At 41.8% G+C, this 23,188-nt stretch overlaps 1 protein-coding gene across 1 annotated transcript in view; it reads right to left on the bottom strand.

Annotated features, from left to right (window-relative positions):
* LOC132816349 (protein diaphanous homolog 3-like) overlaps positions 1-23,188 on the bottom strand; it is a 545,172-nt gene that overhangs the window by 108,360 nt on the left and 413,624 nt on the right. Inside the window, exon 23 of the mRNA XM_060825802.1 lies at positions 10,133-10,256. Within this exon, the coding sequence (XP_060681785.1) occupies positions 10,133-10,256 (124 nt within the window). The remainder of the gene's footprint in view (positions 1-10,132; positions 10,257-23,188) is intronic.

Below are 23,188 nucleotides of genomic sequence, written 5' to 3'. Positions count from 1 at the left end.
CACGCAACACTGGAGCCCCACAGGAGTGCATACTCAGCCCCCTACTGTATGTGCTGTATACCCATGACTGTTTGCCAAATACCAGACTAATGCCATTTATAATTTTGCTGATGACACCATCATTGTCGGTTGAATCTCAGATGACGATGAAACAGACTCCAGACGTGAGATGGAAGACCTGTAAAAATGGTGCACTGAGAACGACCTAGCTCACAATGCTGGCAAAACCAAGGAACTCACTATTGGCTTTCGGCGGGATGTTACTCATGCCCCCCTCCACATTAACAACACAGAGGTGGAATGAGTGGAGAGTGTTAAGCTCCTGGAAGTGGTCATCAACAGCAAGCTTTCTTGGACTCTTCATGTGGTTACAAAGAACCAACAACATCTCTTCTTCCTTAGGCATGACAGCGAACACCTTGCCAACTTTTATAGGTGCGCCATCGAGAGCATTCTGTCTGGATTTATCACTACCTGGTAACTGTATCATTCAAGATTGGAGATGGTTACAGAGAGTGGTGAACCCGGCCTGGACAATCACAAAGGCCAATCTTCCATCTACCAGGCCCGCTGTCAAGGCCGCGAGTGTTCTCAAAGATCCATCCTGACAATGCTTTTCGACAATCTCTACCATTAAGGAGAAGGTGCAAAAGTCTGAACACATGCAGCAGCTGGTTTTGAAACAGTTTCTACCCTACTGTTGTGAGAATACTAAATTGATTCACAAACTCTTAGCATTCACCTATCCCTGTGTTTTGGTTTCTGCTGCTGTTTACCTATTATTTGCTTATCTATGCTACTTAACTCTGTGGTCTGCCTGTATTGCTCACAAGACAAAGGTTTTCACTATGCCTCGGTACACGTGACAATAAATTCAATACAAATTCAAGGAAGTCTACAGACAACTTTGAACAGAACAGTCATGTAAATGAAAAACAATGAAATGGGACAAAATTCGGTATTATCTTAGAGTCATAGAGATGTACAGCACAGAAGCAGACCTTTGGGTCCAGCTTGTCCAGGCCGACCAGATATCCTAAATTAATCTCATCCCATTTGCCAGCATTTGACCTAAATCCCTCTAAACCCTTCCTATTTTTATATCCATCCAAATGTCTTTTACATGTTGTGACAGTACCAGCCTCCACCACTTCCTTTGGCAGCTCATCACCCTCTGTGTGAAAAAGTTTCCCTTTTACTTCTTTGCCCTCTCACCTTAAACCTATGCCCTCTAGGTTTGGACTCCCCAGCCCTGGGGAAAAGATCTTGTCCATTTGCCCTATCCATGACCCTCATGATTTTGTAAACCTCTATACCCCTCAGCCTCTGAGGCTCCAGGTAAAACAGCCTCAGCGTATTCAGCCTCTCCCTATCACTCAAACCCTCCAACCCTGGAAACATCCTTGTAAATCTTTTCTGAACCGTTTGAAGTTTCAAAACATCTTTCCTGTAGCAGGGAGACCAGAATCACATGCAGTGTTCAAAAAATGGCCGAACCAATGTCCTGTACAGCCACAACATGACCTCTAAAGGAAAGATTTTGTAAACAACTCACTGCTGTAACCAGGGTAGAACAGAGTGGCAACCTGTTCCAAAAGACATGCCATGAGAATGGATTGACTATTTGAGACATCTGCAGCAACCAGCATCACTGTGACTATGCACTATTGCTTAGTAGTTTAATCAAGGTGTACCCCCCTGCTAAATAGAATGCTACCCACGTTGTTGTATGCTCTTGATTTCTTGGTGAACCTTCAGACCCAGGAAGGCTTCTGCTGGAAATCAGACAGGCTCTCTGATTTTGGGCCCAGTGTCAATGAAGGGAAATATCCTTCACAGGAATGACAGAAACCTGGGCACCAACTTTGCACCGGGGAGAAAGCAACGGCAGGAAGATGATGGTACTCTAACCTTCAATACTGTTCACTGATGCCCTTATTGCCAAAGCTGGACAGAACGGTAGACACAGACATACAGGGAGAGGGGTCACTCACTCAACGGTAGACACAGGCATACAGGGAGAGGGGTCTTTGGGTTTTGTATGGATTGCTGGATTCCCCTAGTACAGGGCATCAAAGATTGCACCCATACGCCCATCATGGCACCCAGTGACTCAAGTATAAAAATCATCCAATGGAAGGCTTCCACTCTTTCATGTTAAATTAGTCTGCAACAAGAGCTTCCCTATCTGTGCACTCATAGTCCCGGCAGCTAACATAATTGCTTCCTTCATCACTAGTCTACACTTTTTCAAACCTTCACAGCAGCACCAAAAAGTGTGGGGATAGATCCCAGCAGATAATGAAAATCCCTTGAAGAGATGATAATTCATACTTCTACTGGAGCTTCAGACGGAGACACAGCTTAAACCCCAATGCGAAGGTCTTAGTAGCACAATAACTGAGCAGGTCTTTGGTCTCGGGGAGTCGTAGGTGGTGACTTTCAATACTGTCTACAAGGGTTTTGGTCAGAGTAGCATGTTAAGTTGTGATAGAAAGTACTGGGATAAGCAGCCAACTTTTGTAATCTTTATGATGTTACTTAAGGGAAATGTACTAGTCAGGACTCTGGAGGAATTGACAAAATTTAAAATGGACTGGATAGTTTTTTTAGGCAGAGGTAGGTACTAAAGATGCTGCAGATTAGAGTTAAGATTAGAATGGTGCTGGCAAAGCACAGCAGGTCAGGCAGCATCGGAAGTGCAGGAAAATCGACATTTCAGGCAAAGCCCTTCATCAGAAAGCCCTGATTTTCCTGCTCCTCAGATGCTGCCTGACCTCTGTGCTTTGCAAGCACCACTTTAATCTTACATAATTTTTTAAACATTCAACTGTACTACGAGAATCAGCGCGGGGGGCCTCGATTCAACATCTCATCTGAAGGACAGTTTCTGAATTATCATTATGGAACTAGGAAATAGGAGTCAGGTTTCCTTTTGAACTCACTATCAATGGGTAAATGCTAGAAGTCCTGGTTTTCTCAGGGATGAGCCCTGAATTGGTTTGGAGACAATTACCTTCCATTCAGAGTTGGTGGGTCTGGAACAGAGGGGAGCCAGGCAAAAATGGGGCTTATTTGGACATTCAAAGCAGCCATCACTAAGACTGTTGCCTGCTCTATGGATGAAATCCACCTGCCACTCTATCAGAGGAAGGAAAAATGTTACAGAGTAATTGGTAGCTGGCACTCACCTTACTTCATTGATGCCGAAGGCTGTGACGAGACAAGGGTAATTCTCTTCCCAGAAGATAGCAGGAGCTAGGATCAATACCTTGAAACAAACACATGGCCTAGTACGAATAATTTTAGGGGCTCTCTGCCTCTGTATTCATCTTCAGGGGAGCTGATTTCTGATCACATAGAATCCTCTCAATAGTGGATTAAGATTTAGTGTTCAAGACTTGGAGCTTCAAGATCATCAGCAAACCTGTCATAACCAAGTTAGGCTAGCATTTCGGCAGGCCTGTTCAATGTAATGGTAAGAAAAAAGTGTCTGAATAGACTTGATACTCAGAATGTGAACCAACATGGAGGTGTCCTCAATAAAACTGATGAACTACATCGGTAAAGAAACATAAAGTCAAAACAGCCGACTTTGGGTCAAAAAGAAATGGGAGAAAATTAAATGTGCATCAGTCAATTGTTCCACATTGCTGAAGTGTGAACAATGCTTCTGACAAACATTGGTTAACTGTTTTAATCATGAGTGAAGTCTCTGCAGAATCCCAAAAAAAGTATACAATCCTATTGTGCCTTCATTGTCCTAAGATCAGAACAATTTATAGCAAGCACTGAACTAAAGCATGAATTTTCTGTTGCATTTTACTTTTATGTTAGTGTTTTGGTTTATGCCTATAATCATCATCCTTGCACAATCTTTTATTTCACTAGAAGGCAGTATGTGGCTCAGATTCTAATCTATTGAACAGATCTATTAACCAGTAAATGGATAAGTGAAAAGGAACAATGGCATGCTGTAAAATTTATAGCGGTCATACTCTTCATAATTCCTTCTTGGAAGAAAGAAAATAAACAGTTATGACCATGGAGTTAAACTGCAATGTGAACCAACTCAACAGAGACCACTAAAGCATCTGCGTTGAAATTAGTATCTTTATTGCAACAATACGTCTGTAAAATCCCTAATCCATGCCACTTCATCCTTTCCAATCCACATCACACCCATCTCATTTATTTCATCCTTCTTACAGCATCTTTGTTCTATTCCCCATTCCACCTCTTCTTCCTGTGCCATTTCCCATTCCATCCACCCCTATCGATCCTTACCAATATCATATGTCCCAGGTCACACTGACAATCTCCCTCATGCAATTGCTCTTCCCTCCGTGCTGTCTCCTAACCTCTATGCCTCCCTTACTGCCTTCCTTCTTTCCACACTGTTCCTTCCTTCATGCCTCCTTTTCACCCCTTCGCACGCTGTGTTCTTGCTCCATCCTGTGTATGTTGTCTCCTCTCAGTTTACAATTTGCATTTGCCTCACCCTGCTCCCCCTGCTATTTCCCCTTTTCCACGCCATCTCCCTTTCCCTCCACCACTCCTCTTTGTTAAGAGAACTGAGACCAGAGAATGGGAAGAGTTGGCGGTTAGTAAGTGAAGCAAGACGCTGGTGGGCTCGGAAATCAATAACCGAGGGCTGGGAAGCAGAGACAACTGTGCATTGGAACCCAGTAAGTAAGACTGGGGAGTGACAGGGGCTAGTAACTCATGACATGTGTAGCAGGCTCTGTTTGGCAAATCAAATAACAGACAAATTAGAAAATGCAGAAAAATCAAGAATATAAAGTGTTGTAAATAAACTTGGAGCCATGACATGTATCCTCTGTAAGACACAAGGCTGCAGACACTAATCTTAATTTGGTTATTTGTTGAATAGCCACAGAGTCTCTCTGGCCTATATAATTTGCCTCAAATAACTTCAAATTTGTTTTGAATTGTCATAAACCTCGTGATTCAGGTTTTATTTTACACTTTGGAAAAAGTTCTGTTCTTATCTGAACTGATCATTTTTGGCGTGTAACGGTTCACCCTTACCTATGAGTCACTACTCTCTGGTTCTTGTTTGTTTCTGGAAACTGTTATTGACCCTGCAAGTACATTTCACACTTGTGCAGACTATTCCATCTTTTCTTCACACTCTCTTGCACACGACTGATCACTACATCGTTTTGATATGCATCACTACCTCGATAACATATCCATTCTTATGATTTAACAATGTTCACTACTCAATTATCAGAAGAATGCATGACCATAATTTGACTGGAATAAGGAGGTTGAATATCTTTTGCAATCATATGTTAATCAGACATATATTTAAATAAGACCCATCCTTGTTTTGCATTTAAGTTGAATGTCTTGCTAAATCCCTCTGATATCTGACGTGCCGAACCATATTCCGAGCCAGTTTGCTTCAAAACAAACTGGGATGTTTACTGTAAAATGACCTGCCTTTAACACCACAGTTTTTATAACAGAAAGAAAGAAACAGTATCATGATATATCAAGAATAGATCATCAACAATAATTTACTCCAAGGCACTTAAGGAGATATAGCCTAAAAGCAGGGGTAAAGATATAGATTTTCAAGAATATCTTCAAGAAGGAGAGAGATTTAGAAGAAATTGTGGAGTTTAGAACCTTGACAGCTGAAATTGCAGCCATCAATGGTAGAGCAATTGAAGTCAGGCATGGGCAAGAGGCCAGTTTTAGAGAACTTCAGAAATACTGGAGAATGGCAATGCTGGAGAAGATTATAGAACAGAAAAGCTAGCAAGGCCACAGTGTAATTTGCACAACAAGAAAGAACCTGTCAAAAGTGACATTGCTGGACCGGGACCAAATGTAGGTTAGCCATTATGGGGGAGAATCAGTGAATTGAGCTTTGTACTAGTTAGCATAACAGTAGCAGAACCACAAAGAAAAAAAAACCATAAACCAAACTTAAATCTTTCAAAACAATGAGTTAGATTTTGCTGCTTTATCAGGTGAATAACTGGGTAAGTGAATTCTTCACCAAGTTTCTTAAGACTTGAACTATTTCCATAGGTAAGGATACATTGGGTGGAATTTTCCCAGTTTGAAATATGGAAAAAATGAACAAAAATAGAAAAACATTGCTCTAGAGGTTGCAATAGTGAGTTCAGAATCTAACTACTGAACAGTAGCTACCTCATTCCCATACAATTAAATCTCATTACTAACCCATATCTCCTCAAATCTATGCTTCTAATTCTCCTGTCCTTTACTGAGAAATTATTTAGCGCTAATTCCTGACATGAAAGCCACAGTAGTTGCTTGGAGGCAACAACTCATCATTTGAATCTTTGGTACTTCATCCAATGCAGTCTTCATCAGAATAAACCTTCATGCTCCATGGACATCATTCTCTTCCACCCCTCATCTACACAGGTTGCCATCAGCAAACCACCAGCCACACTATATCATTATAGCTTTCTTTAACCAATTCGCACACCACTTTAGCCCTTCAGGACTTCATTTTGGAACCCAGGAACACCTACAAATTGTGGATCTCTGCCATTTGCTTTGCATGCAGGACACATGCATTTACATAGAACACATCTCATGGCTCCAAGTTTCATTTTACAACTCTTACCAACTTTACACTGACTTGGAGGTGTGCCTTACATTGCTTTTCACTGCACAGGCTGTTCAGTGCTAGGTTACAGCCTGTCAGCCTCTGTGGCGTACATTAGAAATGCATCAGGATAGGTTTATCATGGCTCTGAGTATTAAACAGTAAAGGGAATGGACAGGTTGCAGTGGGGAACTGTGTTATGTCAGTGTCACACTTACAGCGTGAGCCAAACACACTGCATGCACTTTAACCAAAAACCATGTATGGAAGTCAAAATAGGTACCGAGTTCTTACTGTCCAAGAAATCAGATTAAAAATTATAACCTCAAGCATTCATGATTGTTGTATTATCTGCACCATTTAACTTAATTTAATCAAGTGCTAACTTAAAAGTCTCACCTGGGCTTAGCATTTCAGATTTACATTTCACATTTAACATTGGAAGACCACACTGTCGACCTGTCACATTCACTATAAGTTTGCATTAGTGTAGTCTGTGATATTTGAGGATGGTTTTTTTGTTGGGTGGCCATAGAGATGGTCATGGCCTGGTATTTATGTGGCATGAATTTTACTTGCTTCTTGTCAGCCCAAGTCTGGATATTGTCCAGATCTTGTTGCACTTAGACATGGCCTGTCTCAATATCTGAGGAGTCACGAATGGTGCTGATCTTTGTGCAATCATCAATGAACACCCCACTTCTGATCTTATGATGGATGGATGAACTGATGGAGCAGCTGAAAACAGATGAGGCTAGGACACTCCCTGAAGACGTCCTGCAGAGATGTCCTGGAGCGAAGATGACTGCTCTCTAACAACCACAACCATTTTCCTAAATGCCAGGTATGACTTCGGCCAGCAGAGAGTTTGCCCCGTGATACCCACTGATTCCAGTTTGGTGAGGGCTTCTTGATGTTTCACTCAGTCAAATGCGGCCTTGATGTCAAGGGTTGTCATCTCACCTTACCTGTGGAACTCAGAGCTTTTGTCTATGTTTGAACCAAGGCTGTAATAAGGCCAGGAGCTGAATGGCCCTGGTGGAACCCAAACTGGATGTCACTGAGTAGTCATTGCTGATCAGGTGCAGCGTGATAGCACTGTGGTTGACACCTTCCATCACTTTCCTGATGATTGAGAACAGACTGACAGGGCAGTAATTGGCCAGATTGGATTTGTCCTGCCTTAGTGTACAGACTCCTCCTGGGCAATTTTTCACAATTGTCAGGTAGATACTATGTTGTAGCTGTGCAGGAACAGCTTGGCTAGAAATGTGGAAAGTTTTGGAGCACAAGTATTCAATTATATTGTGGGAATGCTGTAGGCCCCATAGCCTTTGCAATATCCACTGACTCCAAAGGTTTCTTGATATCGTGTGGAGTGAATTGAATTGGCTGAAGACTGATATCTGTGATTTTGGAGACCTGTGGAGGAGGTTGTGATGAATTATCCATTTCTGACTGAAGATTGCTATCAATGCTTCAGCCTTACCTTTGGCACTGATGGACTCAGCTCTTCCATCAGAGAATATGGGATATTTAGGAAGCTTACTCCTCCAGTGAACTGTTTGATTGTCCACCACGATTTATGACTGGACGTGGCAAGAATGTAGAGCTTAGACCTGATCTGTTGGGGTGAAGTCGCTTAACTCTGTACTTCCTAAATCCTATATCATGCACAGGACAAAATAGTTATTTTATGCAATGTAAGCAAAAGCTAGAGTTTATAAACAAAAAACTTCACTCCTTAAGTTACTTAGTTGATAACTATGAAAAAAAATCATGAGATTGAAAAAAACTGACTGCATCTGTGGACCCCATAAACTGGAATAATGTATCATAGATCAAAGAGCTACCAACGAAGAATGGGAAAGTTAAAATTGTCATGATGAAGTACGTTTATGTCCCTCATTACATATTTAAAAGCACCTAGTCATTACATTCAACATTATAGATACATAATTAGGTAAAGATATCCTACACTTATAACAATGAAATTTGCAATTGCTGATTTCTCTCATTTTCCGCCCATTTTAATTAATACATATAAGTTATGCCATTCAAATGAACTAAATTTTGTTTTAGTTAATGTTTCATGTTGTATAAAATTAGCTAAATATGTTATATCATTTTCAATATTGCCCAAAATATTAACGATAACAATGTTGTTCTGGTCATTAATAAATGATTGTTGACCAAGTGCAACTTGGATCACATTATATTTTTCACCCTCCCAATCTATTTATTGCGATGAAAGTAGCCAGAAATGTACATATAAAGCCACTTTTAAGGATGATGAATTGTTCCATTAAACTAGTCATCCTTTTTGTATTTCTGAGTCTATTCTGACTTCTGTTGATAGAGTTGCTTTCCAATTATCTTTACTTGTCTATTTTTATTAGAGATTGGTCTCTTTTGTTAAATATTGTCAAATAAATATAGCACTGATCCACTGATCTGAACATGATTAATTTGAAAGCTACAATACTCAGCAAATTTACCAAGCACCAGCACGATTTTCTACATGAATTGTTTATGTTGTATCACTTCATCAATTGGAATCTGAGTTCAACAGAAGTGAATACTTTACTGAATCATCATATTTTTCATTACTACTCTTTGAAACATGGGGTCTATAAGGTTACATTATTTTTGGGACAATAGTTTTAAATTTAGGGTAAATTAATTTCATCAGAAACCAAATATTGTTCTGTTGAAGGAAATTCAGACAGTGTGAAAGTGTCAGAACCATTAAACTGATGAATGGCAAGGAATCTTCTCTCCCTCCTAAAATCTGCTATTTTGCTGGTCTACCTACCTGCGCAAGAAAACATTAGCTATTCAACTACAGAAGTCATTGTAGCTGCCGAATTTGGCTTCAGGTTTTCACCTCTTCATCTCAACAACATGAAATTCACACAATAGGATCCTATGATATATTGCAGAGAATTACTGTGACCTTCCTTTCATAACTATGCTTTTGTCTTATCTATACTTTTTAAAATTATAGTATCTGTAATTCTAGTTAATAGTCTTATCTCTTAATTCTTAAACAAACTTCACCAATAGCTTAAAATAGACTAACTTTTAAACTGCTTAAATAAAAGGTTCGAGTGCTGGTCTACTTTCACTTGAATCAGTTCAAATTAAAAAGAGGATCAACAACAGCTATTGTAATTCACTTCATTGGATACATCATGGACATGCCTGGCGATTATGCTGTAACATTTAAAGCTTAAAATGGAATTAGTATTGAATTGTACTTTACTTGTAAATCCTCTTTAGACCAAATAGAACTACCATTATTCTATAAGATAAATCAATTTTTAAAATTCCTTTAAAATATTTCAGTGTTATATTAGTCATTCATTCACTCACATATGAAGGTGTCTTAAGTTTACAAAATGACTAAGATCGGTAATAATGCAGCTTTGCTTATGCATTTCAAGGAGAAAATTAAGAAAGTAAGACTTAACCAAACGTTGTTCCACGAGGTGTTTAGTTGACTGAAAGGATATGGACATCTTTGTTACAAACTTGTCATGCAGGTCCTGTGGTGGTGGAAAAGTTTCCAAATCCTTTTCAAGCTGTTGAAGCTGCTTTTCCATCTGCTTAAGGTTCTTCTCCATGTTTTCTGCACATACTATGAAAATAAGACAATATAATATTAAATTTTTTAACCTTCAAGATATGGAAAATATAAAGGCAACTATCTTCACTTATAAGAATTACAAATTCTGTTGTACTTCAAGATTGCACAGTGTACTGTTAATGCGTCTTCTTTCCACATTGAAGAGAAAGCAACTTGTGTGAGTATATAGGACTGCAAACACATAGCTGATGTGGTATAATTGAATCCTTAAACAGCTCAAAGGGCTGGAGAAACTCTCATCTCCCTAGGGAAACATTTGAGTTTGTTTGCAGCTTGCCTATTGAGGAACAGAACTGAAATACCAGTACCAAATTAAAATTACTGTAACATCAGAGATACCTTTATGACTGTCGTACATCAACTGTAATTAAACAGCTAAAACATGAATTGTATGAAGTATTTACACAGTTCATTGCTTCTATTGCTTATCCTCTTTAAACATTTTAATTTTCCTCATTTCATCATTTATTAATTGTTCCACCTCTTTTCCGAACTATTATTGGCCTAGATCCTCTGGTCACTGCTGATACCACATGCACTGTCATTGCCGCAAAGATTTCTGCAACACAAGCTCTTTCTGATTCATCAGCCTTGACTACCTGCCCCGAAAAGGACAGCCATCCTCACTGAAGACCGACACATACAGCAGAAGATGTGCAAAGGGAGGATATATCTACTTTTTATAAGATTAGCTACTGTATTTAGATGTGCTTTTAAAGGTCACAAATCTTTCAGAGTGTTAATGATTGGGTGAGTGGATGGATTGAATGTGTGATGGACTTGGACTGACTCAGGAAGATAGCGAGATAGTGCCAGGAATGTGGTGGTGGGAGATGGGGTTGGGGTGGTGGTGCAGTGTCTATAATCTGGTTGTGTTAGTACGGATGGTAGGGAAGAATGTTGAGTCAGACCAGGGTGAAATTGCATTGGTCTGGCTTGAGTGGATGATTGGGAACATTGGTTGTGGTGTTCAATTGAGTTACATTTGCAAAACTCTGAATTAGACATTGGTATTATACAGTGTAAAATTTCCTGGGAAAGTATCTGGGTAAATTCCTGCATATCTGGATCAGGTGCCTGACCCTTGGTTCACTTTAGTAGAAGGTCTAGGGAATTGGAAATCAACCCTTTGGTAATTTAAACTTCCAGGACAGTTTCAGCAGACTTGAATTCCAGATTTTCTGTTGGGCCCTGATGTGCATCTCACAATTTAAATTTAGATTTTGACCATTTAGATCCTGGAAGACTGGACCATCAGAAATTTAAAATGCATTTTTTTTTCATGTTATGTCAATGGTAAAAGTATACTCATAGCGAGTAAAAAATCCTTGCATTGCCTGGAAATTGTTTTTAGTGACTGTTTTTCGAGAAACAAAAATACTTGATTCTGAAAATTGGCATGTATTTAGAACAAGTCAATCCTTGATAGGAATATTACATCGACTCTAAAAGAGACTGACAAGTAAACTCACCTGGGTCATCCCTGCTTTAATACTACTTTATCTGCAGATTGAGTATTAAATGTCATGTCCACTACAAAGTTATTGAAAATAAAATGTGTTTACAGAGAGAGAAATCAGATGTCTCATTCTTAGAATCTAAGGACATCCCTTTATTATGCGTTATGTGTAATTATTTGTTTGAACTTTACAAAATAATACATCTTCATAAAGAACTTGTGAATTTTTTGTAAATACTGAAATCCATTTACTATATATTTGTACATTACACATACTTCCTCAATATAAAACATTTGGGACATTCTTGCAGAAACAATGAGTTTTAGGACCAACAATAAACCAACACAAATTTAGTCTCCATTTCTCAAACACAGTTTGTATAATGCTCTCTGCAGGATACATCAATTGCTTCTCTGATCCATGAACCATTCACCAACACAAGGTTTGCAATACAGAAAACGTTCAAAGAAAGAAATGCAGATCATCAGCAACAACAATTCATGGTAACTGGTTTGTTGCACCCATGCTTGCAGAAGACATGAAATGGCAAGTACATAGGAATACAAGAAATACAACTAGGATAAGGTCATTTAATTCATCAAGGCAGTTCCATCATTCAATAAGATCAATACTGGCCTTCTACGTCAGCCCCACCTTCTAAATTATTCTTGTAAGCTTAAATTCCCTTAGTACCCAAAAATCTATTGTTCTTTATCTTAAATATGCTCAATGACAAAGTATTCATCGTCCTTTGGGATATAGACTTCTGGAGATTCATAACCCATTAAGTGAAAAAAACCACTCTACAAGTCCAAAATGGATGACCCTTTATTCTAAACTGTGTCACTGGCCTGAATTTTACAGTCCAAGGTGATGGCTGCAAGTCCAACCTTGACGTGCATGAAATGCCGATGTCTGCCTCTGAGAAATGTCTGATAATGTCTGCGATTGACCAATCAATTGCTGCAAGGCAGAAGTGAGGACTGCAGATGCTGGAAACCAGAGTCTAGATTAGAGTGGTGCTGGAAAAGCACAGCAGGTCAGGCAGCATCCGAGGAGCAGGAAAATGCATTTCTGATGAAGGGCTTTTGCCCGAAACGTCGATTTTCCTGCTCCTTGAATGTTGCCTGACCTGTTATGCTTTTCCAGCATTACTCTAATCTAAACAATTAATTGCTGCTGTCAAGGTAAATACCTCTTCAGTGGCTCAGTGATAAGTACTGCTGCCTCACAGCACCAGGAACCTGGGTTCAATTCCAGCCTCGGGCTGTGTGGAGTTTGCATGTTCACTCCGTGCCTGTGTGGGTTTCCTTTGGGTGCTCCAGTCTATTACCACAATCCAAAGATGTGCAGGTTAGGTGAATTGGCTATCCTAAACTGCTTATAGTGTTAAGGGATATGTAGGTTAGACGCATTAGTCGGGGTAAATGCACAGTAACAGAATAAGGGAACGGTTTGGGTGGGATACTCTATGGAGGGTCGGTATGGACTTTGTTGGGCTGAAGGGCCTGTTTCCACACTGGAGGGACTCTATGATTAATAGGTGCATTGAAAAACTAAGGCTCAAAATGGAGGTTGCGCATGGAAACAACATTAGGCATTGACTGATGTCACAACCTGTTCACTGTGTATGGTTCAGATCATTGACGGAAAAGTAGAAGTAGACCACTCAGTCCATCACGTTTGCTCCACTATTCACTAAGATGATAGCTGACCTAATAATCATCAACTTCACTTTCCTGCCTTTGATTCCCTAAAGATTAGAAATCTGTCTGTATCAGTGTTGAATAAACTTAATTCCCTAGACTCAACCGCACTCTGTTGTAAAGGATTTCACAGATTCACAATCGTCTGAGCTCATTCCTGTCTTAAATGTGACCCCTTATCCTAAGATTATGTCCTGATCCTAGACTCTCCCAGAAGGCGAAACCAACCTTTCCTGTCAAGTCCCCTAAGACTCAGTATGCTTTAAAAAGGTCACCTCTCATTCTTCAATACTCCGACCACTTAATGGTAAGGTCTGGGGACTGTTGCCAAACATAGAGACCTTGGAGTGCAGGTTCATAGCTCCTTGAAGGTAGATTCACAGGTAAATAGGATAAAGAAGAAGGCATTTGGTATGCTTTCCTTTATCGGTCAGAGCATTGAGTATAGGAGTTGGGAGTCATGTTGTGGCTGTACAGGACAATTGTTAGGCCACTGTTTGAATATTGCCTGCAATTCTGGTCTCCTTCCTATTGGAAGGGTATTGTGAAACTTGAAAGGGTTCAGAAAAAGTTTACAAGGTTGTTGTCAGGGTTGGAGGATTTGAGCTAAAGGGAGAGACTGAATAGGCTGGGGCTGTTTGTCCTGGAACTTCAGAAGCTGAGAGGCGACCTAATAGAGGATTATAAAATCATGAGGGGCAAGGTTAGGATAAATAGACAAAGTCTTTTCCCCGGGGTATGGGAGTCCAGAGCTATAGGGCATAGGTTTAGGGTGAGAGGGGAAAGATATAAAAGAGACGTAAGGGGCAACTTTTTCACACAGAGGGTTGTGCGTGTATGGAATGAACTGCCAGAGGAAGTGGTGGAGGTTGGTACAATTACAGCATTTAAAAGGCATCTGGGTGGGTATATGAATAGGAAGGGTTAAGAGATATTTGAGCCAGGTGCTGGCAAATGCAACCAAATTAGGTTAGGATATCTGGTCAGCATGGACAAGTTGGACCAAAGCATCTGTTTCCATGCTGTACATCTCAAAGACTCTGAGTTCAGGCCCAAAATAATCAGCCTCTATACCTGCTAACAGCCTATTGAACCTGTTGGGATTGCCTCCAATGCCAGTACAACATTCCTTAGGTTCACAGTATTCCAGCTGTGGTTTTCAAATCTGTCTCCTCTAAATTATCTGCTATTATAAGGATAACATCACTGTGGTCAGCCCAAGCAAATTTCGTGCTTCAACAGTTAGCATGCCTGTCATCGTATTCAGACCACAGTAAAGATTGTGAAAAAAAAAGGTTTTTCATGAGTTCTGTTTTTGAAACTTGTTGTAAACTCTACATAACTTTAAAAATTAAAAAAAAAAACGTTCAATTACTTGGATGAGAATATTTTCTTATCCAACAATAAATTGTGAAGTACCTGGCCTTATGCAACAGTTATGCACATGAATGTCATGAATCAGAATGGTCCAAATTTTAGGACAGAAACAAGAAGGTCACCTGTGCTTGTTATTATTGTGTAAATTGTTGCCGGTCCCTCGTTGCCCTTGAACTGATTGGCCTTCTTGGTCATTTCAGAGGGTAGTTAACAGTCAACCACATTTCTGACAGTTTGGAGTCACTTCTACACCAGGCCAGGTAAGAATGTCAGACTTACTTCTCTAAATGTCATTCATGAACCGAATGTTTTTTACAACATTTGCTCCTGCCACCACCATGTTACTATTTTACTCGTCTGTACAATCACAAGCTTTGGTAAACTGTTAGATTCAGCATTCAAGGACATAAAACTGCTATATTCACTCTGTTAATGCACCAAAGAGAGTGATTTGGGTGCATTTTAATGTAAAGTTTTTTCAACATACTGTAAATACTTCCTAACAGACGTTTGGGCCTGACAATGTAATTTTACACAGTTTCATTGAGTCATAGAGTCACAGAGATGAACAGCATGGAAACAGACCCTTCAGTCCAACCCGTCCATGCCAACCAGATATCCCAACCCAATCTAGTTTCACCTGCCAGCACCTGGTCCATATCCCTCTCAACCCTTCCAATAAAGGAAAGCATGCCAAACTATCCTATCACTATCCTATCTACCTGCGACTCTGCTTTCAAGGAGCTATGAACCTGCACTCCAAAGGTCTCTTTGTTCAGCAACACTCCCTAGGACCTTACCATTAAGTGTATAAGACCTGCTAAGATTTGCTTTCCCAAAATGCAGCACCTTGCATTTATCTGAATTAAACTCCATCTGCCACTTCTCAGCCCATTGGCCCATCTGGTCCAGATCTTGTTGCAATCTGTGGTAACCCTCTTCGCTGTGCACTACATTTCCAATTTTGGTGTCGTCTGCAAACTTACTAACTGTACCTCTTCTGTCGCATCCAAATCATTTATGTAAATGACAAAAAGTAGAGGGCCCAGCACCGATCCTTGTGGCACTCCACTGGTCACAGGCCTCCAGTTTGAAAAACCCTCCACCACCACCACCTTCTACCTTCGAGCCAGCTTTGCTTAAGGTTTTGATTATTGTTGCAGGCTGAAATTCTGTGCTATTTTATCCTTTTTTGATCTAATATTTTATGCTTTACTTAGTGTTCTTCGAGAAGAATTTCCACTTATTTCTGTCTGAAATTATGTCCTCTTATCCTAGACTCTCCCAGAAGGGGAAACAATCTTTCCACATCTACCCTGATAAGTACTTCAACAAGATCACCTCTTATTCTTCTATACTTCAAGTATTCTAATTCATATTTCATTTTTATAGAGTCCCTACAGTGTGGAAACAGGCCATTCAGCACAACAAATCCACACCGACTCTGTAAAGAGCATCCCATCCAGACTCACATTCAACACTCCCACCCCCCACAACCCTACACCTGTTAACTGCATTTCCCATGGCTAATCCATGTAATCTACATATCCGTGGACACTGGGCAATTTTACCATGACCAATTCACCTAACCTGAACATCTTTAGACTCTGGGAAGAAACTGGAGCACCCAGAGGAAACCCACGCAGACACGGTGAGCATGTGCAAACTCCACACAGACAGCTATCCGAGTCTGGAGATGAACCCAGGTCCCTGTGAGGCAGCAGAGCTAACTACTGAACCGCTCTTAACTTCTTAGTTTTGACTCTATCGCTCAGTGATGATTCTTTGAACTAATTGAAGTGGAACCTCACACACACCTGCTCCTTGGATGCTGCCTGACCTGCTGCACTTTTCTAGCAACACATTTTCAGCTCTGATCTCCGGTAACTGCAGTCCTCACTTTCTCCTCTCCTGCCAAGCACACAGCATTAAGAAGTTCCACAATAATATCCGTTGCCGTTCAAAAACACGCACACAAAAATCAATGGGCCAGTGTAAGCACAATAGTACTTGCTTTACCTTTGTCAGTGACAACTGACCAAAGTAACTGGACAATTATTCTCAATTACATAAGAATGGAATCGACCAGACTTGAGCTTCTTTTATGCAAACTACTGAATAAAGTTTCAGATTTTGTACCACATCATTTACTTATTGAGTAATGTTCAAATTGGTAAGTCCCATTTATTTTATATACTGTATCTTCTAAATATATTAAATGGACATTATATGTTCTCAAAACAAATTATTGGGATTTTGCCTGCAGAGAGTATAATCTTAGTTGCAAAATGGAAGTTCTAATTTGAACAAATAAATTTTAACAAAATGATTAAAAATATCAAATAACTCAAAAAATTATTCAAAATGTTAAATAGTTCCACCATAACATTTTGCATTCTATACTGTATTATAGTAACGTTCTTTCTCTCCCTGATTTTATTTATTATTTTCTTTGCATGTTTGATTCCTTTTACAACTGCCAACCAAATGGATTATTGTGAAGCACATCAGTGGCACACTGTAAGCAACTAATAGAAGTGACATTAGAGGAAACAGTTTGACTCCCCAATTCCTTTGTTCTTCAATACACTAGAGAGCATCAGGACAGAACAGAGACAGCCCTGTGTATAGGAGAAAGTGAGGTCTGCAGATGCTGGAGATCAGAGCTGAAAATGTGTTGCTGGAAAAGCGCAGCAGGTCAGGCAGCATCCAAGGAACAGGAAATTTGATGTTTCGGGCATAAGCCCTTCATCAGGAATGAGGAAAGTGTGTCCAGCAGGCTAAGATAAAACCTTTTATCTTAGCCTGCTGGACATACTTTCCTCAGCCCTGTGTATAACCTTGTATTCAAAAACATGTCTTGGTCTGCAGATACAACATATAATTAAGAAGGCAAAAGAAATTTTGTCCTTCATTGCTAATGGTATTGATTAAATTAGATTAGATTCCCTAGTGTGGAAACAGGCTCTTCGTCCCAACAAGTCCACACCGACCTTCTGAAGAGTAACCCTTCCATACTGAGTTTAAAAGCAGGGAGGTTATGTTACATCTGTACAAGGTGCTGCTGTGGCCACACTTGGAGTACTGTGTGCAGTTTTGATCTCCTTACTTGAGAAAGGACATACTGGCACTGGAGAGGGTGCAGAGGAGGTTCACTAGGTTGATACGGAATTAAGGGTGTTATGAGGAGAGACTCAGTAGACAGAGATAATATTTATTGGACTTTAAATGAATGAGGGGGGATCCTGCAGAAACATAAAATTTTGAAGGGAATAGATAAGATAGAAATAGAGAAGATGTTTCCATTGGCGGGTGAAACTAGGACAAGAGGGCATAACCTCAAAATTATGGCTGTAAATTTAGGACCGAATTGAGAAGGGAGTCCTTCAAGGAGGATTGCAGCGTTTCAAAAAAGTGAAAGGTCAGAAATGACACACTAATTGTTACAGGGCAGAATGCAGAATGAGGGCAGTAGACCAGCAGATGCAATCAAATCCCAATTCCTCCCGCATCAGCTCCCAGGAAGTCTAATTCCACCATAGAATATCCCAGATGGTCTCCTTCTTCAAGATCTGCAACTTCCCCTCCCATGTGGTCAATGATTCCCTCCACTGCATCTCCTCCACTTCCTTCACCTCCATCCTTGAACCCCACTCCTTCAACCACAACAAGGACAGTACATCTCTGGTCCTCACCTTCCACCCCACCAAACACTGGATACAACCCATCATCCTCTGCCATTTCAACCAACTATAATCAGACTCCACCACCAGAGATATAGTTTCCTCCCCACCACTATCTGCATGCCGTGGAAACCATTCCCTCCGCGACTCCATTCCCTCCATGTCCTCACCAATCCACCCTGCACTCCTGGCACCTTCTCTTACCAATGCAAGAGGTGTAAAACCTGCGTCCACACCTCTGCCCTCCCCTCCATTCAAGGCCCTACATCCGCAGAGATTTTCCTGCACTCCGACACATGTTTCCATTGCTCTCGATATGGTCTCCTCTACATTGAGGAGACAGGATGCCACCTTGTGGAACACTTCAGAGAACTTCTCTGGGACACACGCACTAAACAACCCCATCATCCCGTGGCCGAACACTTCAATTCCTCCTCCCACTCCACCAAGGACATGCAAGTCCTGTGCCTCCTCCACTGCCAAACTCGAGCCACCAAACCCATGGAGGAAGAACACCTCATTCTCCGCCTTGGGACCCTCCAACCACATGGGATCAATGTCAATTTCACCAGATTCCTCATCTCCCCTCCCCTGACGTTATTGCAAATCCAACCCTCCAACTCAGCACCACCCTCTTGTACTGTCCTACCTGTCCATCTTCTTTCCCACCTATCTGCTCCACCCTCCTCTCCGATCTATCACCATCACCCCTTCATCGACCTATCGCATTCCCAGTTGCCTCCCCCCAGCCCCATTCCACTGCCATTTATCTCTCAGCCCTCTTGGGGCCCCCCTCCAAATTCCTGATGAAGAACTACTGTACATGGGACTTCCCACAATGCACTTAGTTGAGATGAGGTGGGAAGTTAGCAGGGTCCTTCCCCTGTCCTCCCCAAGACCTTCTTGCTTGACTAAATGCATTTTCTAACACCCAGGGCATCATGATTTTGCCATTTGCATCTAGATTTGTACAGGAGCCAAAAGTGACTCATTGGTGATTCAGGTTATCATTTGGAATTCAAATAGCCCAGCAAATTTCAATCTTAATCTCTTCAAAAGATGGCAGTGAAACGTAATGAGAAGGATTAAAATATCCATCACCTGAACAGATGCATTCAAACTAATTAAAATAAAGGATGTCTTGCAAATGTACCATAAAGAGGTACAGAATTGACAGAGGTGAAATACATCAAAATAGATTTAATTCTGATACTTTCTATCATATGAGTGGTAATGTACGGTTATTAAATAAAAAGAAGATACTGGAAAGTTTTGTTTGTAATATATCCAGTGGAACAATAGGTACAGTAAGGGTGGAATTTCACAGTCTTCTCCAGGCTTGTTGATACTGAGGGCAGCCTGTAATATTGTCTGGAGGGCCTTCCCATTCCCATCATGCCTGTCCCAATGTGACAACAGGTTCACATTGGGCCTGCTTGCTCTTGATGTAATTGGGATCTTTCAGTGGGCAATAGCACCCAGGGCTGAAAAATATGTTGCTGGAAAAGCACAGCAGGTCAGGCAGCATTCAAGGATTAGGAGAATCGACGTTTCGAGCATAAGCCCTTCTTCAGGAATGAGGAAGGTGTGCCAAGCAGGCTAAGGTAAAAGGTAGGGAGGAGCGACTTAGGGGATGGGCGTTGGGAATGCGATAGGTGGAAGGAGGTTAAGGTGAGGGTGATAGGCTGGAAAGGGGGTGGGGGCGGAGAGATCGGGAAGAAGATTGCAGGTCAAGAAGGTGATGCTAAGTCCGAGGGTTGGGACTGAGATAAGGTGGGGGGAGGGGAAATGAGGAAGCTGGAGAAATCTGCATTCATCCCTTGTGGTTGGAGGGTTCCTAGGCAGAAGATAAGGCGCTCTTCCTCCAGCTGTCGAGTTGCCATGGTCTGGCGATAGAGGAGGCCAAGGACCAACATGTCCTTGGTGGAGTGAGAGGGGGAGTTAAAGTGTTCCACCATGGGGCAGTTGGGTTGGTTGATGCGGGTGTCCCAGAGGTGTTCTCTGAAACGTTCCGCAAGTAGGCGGCCTGTCTCCCCATTATAGAGGAGGCCACATCGGGTGCAGCGGATGCAGAAAATGATGTGTGTGGAGGTGCAGATGAATTTGTAACGGATCCCTTGGGGCCTTGGAGGGACGTGAGGGGAGAGGTGTGGGCGCAAGTTTTGCATTTCTTGCGGTTGCAGGGGAAGGTGCCGGGAGTGGAGGTTGGGTTGGTGGGGGGTGTTGACCTGACGAGGGAATCGCGGAGGGAGCAGTCTTTCCAGAATGCTGACAGGGGAGGGGAGGGAAACATGTCCTTGGTGGTGGGGTCTGTTTGGAAGTGGCAGAAATGACGAAGGATGATACGATGTATCTGGAGGTTGGTGGGGTGGTAGGTGAGGACCAGTGGGGTTCTGTCCTGGTGGTGACTGGAGGGGCGGGGTTCAAAAGCAGAGGAGCGGGAAGTGGAGGAGATGCGGTGGAGGGCATCGTCGATCATGTCTGAGGGGAAATTGCAGTCTTTGAAGGAGGAGGCCATCTGGGTTGTTTGGTATTGGAATTGGTCCTCCTGGGAGTAGATGCGGCGGAGGTGAAGGAGTTGGGAATATGGGATCGCGTTTTTACAGGCCTATTACCCTCACCTTGACCTCCTTCCACCTATCGCATTCCCAACGCCCCTCCCCCAAGTCCCTCCTCCCTACTTTTTATCTTAGCCTGCTTGGCACACCTTCCTCATTCCTGAAGCAGGGTTTATGCCCGAAACGTCGATTCTCCTGCTCCTTGGATGCTGCCTGACCTGCTGCGCTTTTCCAGCAACACATTTTTCAGCTCTGATCGCCAGTATCTGCAGTCCTCACTTTCTCCCAATTGCACCCAGGGGCTGGTTGTACTTGGCCTCAATTTTGAGGTTGGCAGCAAAGCTTCAGGGACAGGATGATAGCCTGGAGAGACTTCAGTTAGATGGGCACCTCCTCCAATTTGATCTTTGTATGTTGGGGGCATTCATTCCACCTCCATTCCCCGGATGCTCGCTATCCTTGAATCTGGTTTGTCATCATCTCTCTGGACGTGGAGTTTTCTCACATGTGAAGTCATATCAGACTCAAAATGTTGCTTCAATTTCTTTCTTTATAGATGTTGCCAGACCTGCTGAGCTTCTCCAGCAGTTTTGATTTTTCAACAATGGTAGCTTTTTTCTAACATTTACAAGGTATTGTTACCGATTCCAAGGATCTGTCTGCATTCCTTTGAAACCAACTATGATGGATTACACACTATATCTGGATGGCCAGAATGTCCCTCCCTATTTGGTTCTGTTTCCTCAACTCTTCAGCAGAGAACAAACAAAACACTACCAAGATTATCTGATTTGGAGATGCCGGTGTTGGACTGGGGTGTACAAAGTTAAAAATCACACAACACCAGGTTTATTCACAACACCATTATGACAGGGTTATTCACAACCACCTGATGAAGGCTTAGCTACGACATGTCCAACCCATGAACTAATTTAAAAAAACTTATCAATTCACCTTTGTCAGCAAATAATCTTTGCGAATTTTTAGGCCTGATCTTTGGGGTGGCATAGTGGCTCAGTGGTTAGCACTGCTGCCTCACAGCACCAGGGTCCCAGGTTCAATTCTAGCCTTGGGCAATTGTCTGTGTGGAGGTTGCACATTCTCCCTGTGTCTGCATGGGTTTCCTCCAGGTGCTCTGGTTTCCTCCCACAGTCCAAAGATGTGCAGGGCAGGTGAATTGGCCATACTAAATTGCCCAGTGTGAGATGCATTAGTCAGAGGGAAATGGGTCTGGGTGGGTTGCTCTTCGGAGGGTCAGTGTGGACTTGTTGGGCCGGAGGGTCTGTTTCCACGCTATAGGGAATCTAATCTTATATCCTCCAATAGCTTCTGGAACTCACTCTGTAACCACTCTTCCCTTTCAATTTCAATCAGGTATCAACATGATCCCCAAGCTGTTTACAAGATATGATTAGAGCAGTGCTGGAAAAGCACCTCAGGTCAGGCAGCATCCGAGGAGCAAGAAAATCGACGTTTTGGGCAAAAGCCCTTCAACAGCAATGAGGCGTCATTCCTGATGAAGGGCTTTTGCCCAAAACGTCAATTTTCCTGCTCCTTGGATGCTGCCTGACCTGCATCGCTCTAATCTGACTCTGATCTCCAGCATCTGCAGTCCTCACTTTTGCCCTGTTTCCAGGATATGTTGATGGGACTCTCACAACTTTGCTTGATATCAGAAAGAGTCTCAGAGTATTTAACTCATTATAAAGAGGGCATAAGAATAGTACAGTCTTGGCATCGATGTGAAAGGTGCCAAGCTTGAGCCTTTGCAGTATTCAGAGCTTGGTAATATTGTATGAAAGACAGCACAGTCTGCAACTAATCTAACCTGTAAAAACTGGTCACTGTGAAATCTTCAGTAGTTCTGGGAGTACTACAACATGCATTGATGAGTGTTCTTCTGTACAACATCGATTTAATCTGCACTTGTCAATAGAGTTGCCGTGCCAATCGTGGTGTACAGGGAAACAATTGCTTTAGCAGTGCACCATCAACACTGTGTTTTTTTTTCTGCAGCAGGCGGGGAGAAACACCAGAATATATATTTTGGGGTTAAAGCCAGATATGAGAATGAGAAGTCTTATATAGAATTTAATCAAGTGCCTGCAGCTGACCTTCAGTGAAGAGTTTTGGAATGTC

This window comes from Hemiscyllium ocellatum, chromosome 6 (assembly GCF_020745735.1).
Source record: "Hemiscyllium ocellatum isolate sHemOce1 chromosome 6, sHemOce1.pat.X.cur, whole genome shotgun sequence".
Classification (NCBI taxonomy): domain Eukaryota; kingdom Metazoa; phylum Chordata; class Chondrichthyes; order Orectolobiformes; family Hemiscylliidae; genus Hemiscyllium; species Hemiscyllium ocellatum.
This window is presented reverse-complemented; position numbering and strand designations above follow the sequence as displayed.